General features: G+C 33.9%; 1 protein-coding gene across 1 annotated transcript; it reads left to right on the top strand.

Annotated features, from left to right (window-relative positions):
- The first annotated feature begins 2,896 nt into the window (after positions 1-2,896).
- RGS1 (regulator of G protein signaling 1) lies at positions 2,897-7,210 on the top strand. Its single transcript, XM_025405636.1, has 5 exons — positions 2,897-3,099; positions 3,463-3,543; positions 3,955-4,016; positions 5,407-5,570; positions 6,325-7,210. The coding sequence occupies exons 1-5, from the start codon at positions 2,963-2,965 to the stop codon at positions 6,508-6,510; spliced, it is 630 nt and encodes a 209-aa protein (XP_025261421.1). The 5' UTR covers positions 2,897-2,962; the 3' UTR covers positions 6,511-7,210.
- Positions 7,211-7,641: the final 431 nt, after the last annotated feature.

Here is a 7,641-nt window from a genome sequence, read left to right as displayed (position 1 = left end):
AGGCTTAAGCAAAGCACTCCCTATTAGTATTCCAGTAATTGGAGTAATTGAAACCAAATGTTTCAATTCAAATCAGTTCAGCAAAGATTAAAATTTTCCTTATTTTTCCTATCAATATCAACAGCCATAATCTGAAATGTCTTACTGAACTAATCTCCTAGGTATTTTAAAATATAGCACTGGGATTTTTAGGGAAGGAAAAGTATTTTGTATGGTACTATAATGATGGATACATATCATGATACATTTGTCAAACTCATGGAATGTACAGCATCAAGAGTGAACTCTAATGTAAACTATAGATTTTAGATGATAATGCTGTGTCGCTGTAGGTTCATCAATTGTAACAAATATTTCCCACTAATGAGGGATGGTGCTGGTGGTGGAGCTGGAGGCAAGGTGAAAGGTGGGGAGTATGTGGGAACTCTGTACTTTCCACTCAATTTTACCGTAAACCTAAAACTTCCCTAAAAATGAAGTCCATTAATTTTTCTTTTTTTAAAAAAAGATAACACTAAGACTATATGAAGTGTTCTTTTTCCTAGAAACTCCAACCTAGACGTTTTAGCACAGTTTCAAAGAGGGAAAACTGAAATCCAGATTGTTTGTGAGACCCACTGTTTCTTCTACTGATGTTTTTGAAATCCTCTACTATTTCAACCAAAGTCATTGATTCAATAAAGTTATGATTTGACAGTTTATCTTTTCTTAGTGAATTTTACAAAGAGGGGCCAGATAGTGGCACTCTCTTTAAAATTAATAGGGAACTTTCAATGCCCTGCCATGAGCTCGTCAGCACTTGCTGATACAACTTGACCAAATTTGCCTTGTTCTGGAACATACAGACTTTGCATGGATTAGCAAACAGCCTCTGAGAAAGCAGCTGCATTACTGCATGACTAAGGTGACCTTATCAGCCAATTGTCATACAGGAATTTTGAAAGGACTCCCTCTTTCAAGAGTTTATATTTCTGTTCAAGTGTGGAAGCATGCACTTGTAAATGCTTGCGCTTCAAAATCTATATTGGGGTAGGGGTAGCAAAATGTTGGGAGCATCAAAACAGTTCCTAAATACGCTACAGGCAAAACTTATTTTGATCTCAGACCACAGTTTCTTAACATGGTGTCAAAAAAACATTATTTCAAAAAATTATTTTCCCTATCTAAAGAGGATTTAGTTCTTTAACAAGTCAGGAGCCCAACATTTCCCAAACTTACTTGGCCCCATAACTTTTGCTGCTGCTCTTGTTCTTTGGAAACTGTCAGTATATTTGGATGATAATAATACTGGGCTGTCAAAAATAATTTTTAAATCATTTTACTCTAACATAATTTACTCACAATTAGCTAGAGGAGTGAGAGGATACTAGATCAACAAACATGAGCAACGTTGAAGATTTTAACAGGAAATTAAGTATGGACTGAACCACAGGAAGTATACAAACAAATGCCTTTATGTCATCAGTCTTTGAGCTTCGCCGGTTTCATTCGGGTCACTTCCAAAGTGGCCAGCTCATCTCACTAGTTATCTTTCTTAATGCCTCATGTTTTCTTCCCAACATAAAATGATGCTTCTTACATACGATATAATGAGCTCATTATAGTGAAGTTGATGGCTGTGTATAAGTGAATTTTATAATACTGTAAATGTGTTTTCTTCAAATATTCTTTATCCTGATGATAGAACCAGAATAGAAAAGTTAATACTCCCCTCCCTTTTATCAGCGTTACCTGATACCATCAGAGGCTTCTTGAAGTAAAGGCTCTTTTGTCCTTTCAAAGCAAAGTGTTGTCCTTTCAGGGGTAAAATCCAAGGAGGCTTAAGGTACTCTTGAGAAATAAGCCACACTCATTATATAAACTCTGGAAAGCTTATATTTACAAACTTCTCTATCCTTATACGTGATTAGTCATCTAGTTCCTTGAGTTTTGTTTGTCTTTTAAACTTTAATCTCTATTAAAACTAAAACTGTTATCTCCAGAGGTACTGTCAAAATGTGAAAGATCATTACCTAAGAAGTACATATCATTGGTCTATCCAAATAGACTTTTATTTTACCTTGAACAGTTTTTCCTCTGATACTGCAAACTTAGTATCAGTATGTTTACAAATTATGTCATATTTGTATACAATTAAATATTTATTTATGATTTGTTTTAATTAAACTTTATTTTTTTCCTAATATGCAAAATATGCAAAAATCAAAGTTTGATATACTAGTTATGTTCTTAACATGAAAATAATATTAAAAGCCATGTACCCCTTAAAATCACCTTATGTATTGCCGGTCGATGTCTAGCACATGCCTTGGAAAATACTAACATGGAAATTTCCTGCCATGGAAATAAGGGATGAGAATTGGAGTGGGAAAACGTGAAGACAGCCTCTCATAACTTTCCCTCCTTTTAGGTATGTGCAAAAATAATTAAACAAAAATTATTTGTTTACTTTGCACTGCTTCCTGAGGAAAAAAAAAAGAACTCTTAAAATATTTTGATCAGATGAATTTTATAGTCAAGGACTATCCAAAGCATCAAGTAAGATACAACTCTATGTGATGAATTTCTATGTGAGTTTCTATGTGATAAATTAATACGCCAAATGAAACAGTTTATTGAAACATGCAACTTTTAAAATAAACAAATATCCTCCAGAACCAAAGACTGATGCTGTTAATGCTTTAGACATGTGACATATGTGTGTGTACCTCTGTATGTTTAATTTCCTTTCTTTCTAATCAAGTGACCTGTTCTCGTTTGGTTAAGTTTCAACCACAAGACATCACTGTATGCTTTTTTTTTTTTCAAGATACACGTCACAGCACACCAAGAAAGGGGGAACTTCCAGTGTCTGTGGTAACATCACTTGATAAACACACTCCTTCAAACAGCAAGTGCCTGTCTGCATTCTACTATATAAAGCAGCAGAGTCGTTGACGCGCGCATATTTGCTCAGAGCACCATGCGCGCAGCAGCCATCTCCACTCCAAAGTTAGACAAAATGCCAGGAATGTTCTTCTCTGCTAACCCAAAGGAATTGAAAGGAACCGCTCATTCACTTCTAGACGACAAAATGCAAAAAAGGAGGCCAAAGACTTTGTAAGTTTGTTCAGAATCTCACTTTGTGAATTTTAACAGGTTATCTTTAATGGCAGAAGGATTGAGAATGAATGGAAGAGAATGTGAGCATTTAGTTTAGCCAGATCAGAGGAGTTAATTGTCTGTTGTGAGTAGTAAGTAATATTCAGCTGTATTAAAAAATAAATCTTGATATGGCATTAAATTGGGTAGGAGCTTTTCTGTACATGGACTCATAAAAATGGGCTCTATTCGAATATAGCAAAATGTTATATCAACCATTTTTAGTATTGTTTTATTCCTTAGATAAATTTATTCTATGTCTTTTTACAAATAAAATGAATTCTGAAGAAACATGAATATTCACTTTTATGTCTTTTGCAGTGGAATGGATATGAAAGCATACCTGAGATCTATGATCCCACATCTGGAATCCGGAATGAAATCTTCCAAGTCCAAGGACATGTAAGTACACTAATACAGTAAACTATCATTATCATTTTCAAGAGACGCCTATGCATCATCTCTATATCCCAGCAAGGGATAAATACTGCACACAGTAGACTTCATATTTTTTAAGTAACATGCCAAATAAAGTGAGACTGTATCAGTACCAATGTAAATTGAATACAAATGTGTGCACACACATATGGGACTTTATCTATTTGTATTTTTTTCAAACTTTATTGGTAGGTTTTTTTTCATAACTATAGTAACTCTAAGGGATGTTTTGCATTTTGTGAATAAATTTTAACATAATTATTAGAACTACAGTTTTAGTTTGTGAAGTTATCAAAGTGTAACAGCCATTCTTATTTCATGTGTGCTTACATTTTTAAAAATGACTTAATGTACGTACATTTTTGTCCCCTGCAGACTTTCTGCTGCTGAAGTAATGCAATGGTCTCTGTCTCTGGAAAAACTTCTTGCCAACCAAAGTAAGTATAACTATTGAATGTTTCTGGGTTCAGTGCAATACTCTAAAAAATGGAATGGCTTCACTAAATATAGTATTCTGGGTAGGATAGTATGCAAAAAGTTGTATTCTAGTTTGTCTGTAGTTACTGATAACTTCAGCATAGTATGCCTCTTAATAATGCTGACTTCGCACTCAATTGTGCCAACTCCTTTTAGACAAATTTGCCAAGAAAATTAGGTATTTTCATAGATCATTATGGAGATAAAATTAAACACTGTGCTGTGATCCTGATATGTAAAGTTTTTAAAAGTAAGCTAAATATTTTAACATGTACATTGCCATTTTGAAATCTGCCTAAAGAACGTATTTTTCTACACTTAGATGTAACAAGTATGATTCATTCATTCAATTAATTAAATTATCTTTCACACATTCATCATTCATCTCACTCTTATGTAGAGGACATTGTAGGGGTACCAAGGATTCAAAATCAAAGATAGTCTCTTACTGCCTTGAAGGTGGTTGAGATACATAACATAAATAATTGCATTATTATAATATGATAGTTGTTTTGACATAAACATGATAGAAGGATTTTTAAGCACAAATAGTCTTGTGGAGATTTTCAGATGAGAGAAGGTAAAGAATGAAATCAGCTTGCCTTCCCCTTGTCTTGGGCATAACAATTCTACTCAGATTAGGACCTTTTTCAGAGGTGCAGATGAGCAGTGTGGTCTCTATCTCTAAAGAGTGAGATTATTCTTTCCTCCCCACAGACACCCTAAGGAGCTTTACTTGGGAATCAACTTGTTCACTCTAGCTCAGCTGACTTTGTTTATAATTCAGCTAAACAAATAAATGGTATAGATATGGATCATAAATGGTACAATATAAAAGTCTCAGTAAACGCTAGCAAACATAGTACATCAGGCCTACAGATCATATATAGGCCTATTTTCTGGCTAATATAAATTAGACGGGGAAATTCTATTTGCTAATTATTAATATGATGTTAATGCCTTTTGTCAGTATTTGCTTCCCTAAAATACTCTCTACTCTGGCTAAGATTTGGCATATATAAAAGATGGTTTTATATTTAGGGGAGCAGAATTTCAATTCGAACAGCAGATAGAAGCAAAACATAGTTTGGTAGCCACCATTAAGTAGCAGTGTGACTGTGAACGAGTTTGTCTGGCCCCAGATTCCTCTTCTACGAATGAAGAAATTTCAAATGCCTTCTCATCTCTACAATCTATAATATAGCTATTTCAGCAGTAGCTGTCTCTTACTTTGTATGAATAGAATGCAATTGTATTTTTCTTACAAATTTCTTCTTCAAAGTATTCATTTGTTGGTTTATTTAAATGAATTATCTTCCCACCCGCCCCACCCCCCCTCTTTCTTTTTAGCTGGTCAAAAAGTCTTTGGAAGTTTCCTAAAGTCTGAATTCAGTGAGGAGAATATTGAGTTCTGGCTGGCTTGTGAAGACTATAAGAAAACAGAGTCTGATCTTTTGCCCTGCAAAGCAGAAGAGATATATAAAGTATTTGTGCATTCAGATGCTGCTAAACAAGTGAGTGTTAAGCTTATCATCTTCAGTTTCTCCGTAAAAGACCCTACATGCAGAAATAACATTTAATATATACAACAAGATAAAATCTTTTGGGGGTATATAATTTTACTTCTACATACTTAGGTATATAAATATAGTTCAGTGCAATGAGAATCTAATTTTCTATATTGGTGAAGGTTTCAGCACAGTAGAATGAAGAGATTGATTTTACAAAACCAGCTGCCATGATGAGGGTGAGGGAAGGGTTAAGGGTATTGTTACTGACCAGAACTGCATGTCAGGGAGTCCTTAATGAGTGCTCTCATTTTGGATAAGAAAATGCAGATTTGCATAATGTATACAATTGCAGCAGCAAAAGTATTTCCAATTAACAGTAGTACCAGATAAATATTCTTGGTCTAAGCAGAAAATAGCAACAAAAAGAGCCTTCTCCTCCTGTAAATCTTAAATGCCCATATCACTCTTTGTGACATATGGATCATCTTATGTGGATACTGAAATTTTTCATGTCTGCTTCTTTTGTCTCTCCCAACTATACTATGAGGAAATTTGGAACAAAGACATTTTTGTAATATTTCTTATCTCCTTCACATCTAGCATAGAGCTGACTTTGGAAAGGCATTTAAGAGATATTTGAGTTGATTTAAATGAGGCCTTAAAATCACTTTCTGAGGAGATTCAAAAAACACAGTAACATCATAAAATTTGCCATAAATAAGAAGTATATATTAACTAACAAGGTTTTCTTTTTTAGATCAATATTGACTTCCGCACTCGAGAATCTACAGCCAAGAAGATTAAAGCACCAACCCCCACATGTTTTGATGAAGCACAAAAAGTTATATATACTCTTATGGAAAAGGACTCTTATCCCAGGTTCCTCAAATCAGATATTTACTTAAATCTTCTAAATGACCTGCAGGCTAATAGCCTAAAGTGACTGGTCCCTGGTTGAAGGGAATTAAAAGATAGTATCAAGTGCAGAAGGAATGTGCCAGTATGGCTCCCTGGGTGAACAACTTGGCCTTTTTTGGGTGTCTTGACAGGCCAAGAAGAACAAATGACTCAGAATGGATTAACATGAAAGTTGTCCAGGCACAGATTTGAAGAAGCAGAAGCAAGACAAAAACAGGGAGACCGTAGAAGGAAGAAGATACTGTGGTACTGTCATAAAAAACAGTGGAGCTCTGTATTGCAAAGCCCCTCAGAACTGAGAAGGCGAGGTAACTCTAGTTACACAGAAACTGTGACTAAAGGCTATGAAACTGATTACAACAGACTGTAAGAATCAAGGTCAACTGACATCTATGCTACATATTATTATATAGTTTGTACTGAGCTATTGAAGTCCCATTAACTTAATGTATGTGTTTTCAAATCGCCATTGCTACTATTGCTTGTAGGTGTTATTTTGTTGTTTTATTGTTTTTGACTTTGGAAGAGATGAAGGGTGTGTTTAACTTAAGCTATTGGTCTTAAAACCAGGGAGTCAGAATATATTTGTAAGTTAAATCATTGGTGCTAATAATAAATGTGGATTTTGTATTAAAATATATAGAAACAATTTCTGTTTACAAGTCCTTGCTACTTTAAAAATTTTGCATTTATTCCTCAGATTTTGAAAATAAATACATAATTCAAATAAGATTCTTCTTTCTACCATCCCTTTAATATCTAAAACTATTATCTAGTGGATATATTTTACATATTAGTTTAGACAGAATTCATCATTTTTCTCTCTGCTATCACAAGGCACAAAATCAAACAAATATAATATGATCTCATGTTCAATAAGAAATTAAAGTCTTTTAAAAAGGGATAGAAAAGTTATTTCAAGAAGTAATCTAATTAATAGCATATATTTTATTGTGAGTTAAAGTTCATAAAATTTAGACATATTTTCTCATTTAACATTCATAGCAATCCTAAAAGCTGAGACTCAGAAAGAGATTAAGTCACTAGTTCAAAACTTTAGGTAACTCTCAAAATTATCTAGAATGTTAAAAAAAAATACATACATATCCCTGTTTTGGGGTCCCATACCAGAATGACTGAACCAAATCTCCAAAGG

The sequence above is a fragment of the Theropithecus gelada genome, chromosome 1 (genome assembly GCF_003255815.1).
Source record: "Theropithecus gelada isolate Dixy chromosome 1, Tgel_1.0, whole genome shotgun sequence".
NCBI lineage: Eukaryota > Metazoa > Chordata > Mammalia > Primates > Cercopithecidae > Theropithecus > Theropithecus gelada.
Note: the sequence above shows the minus strand (reverse complement) of the source record. Positions and strands in the feature narration are given on the sequence as shown.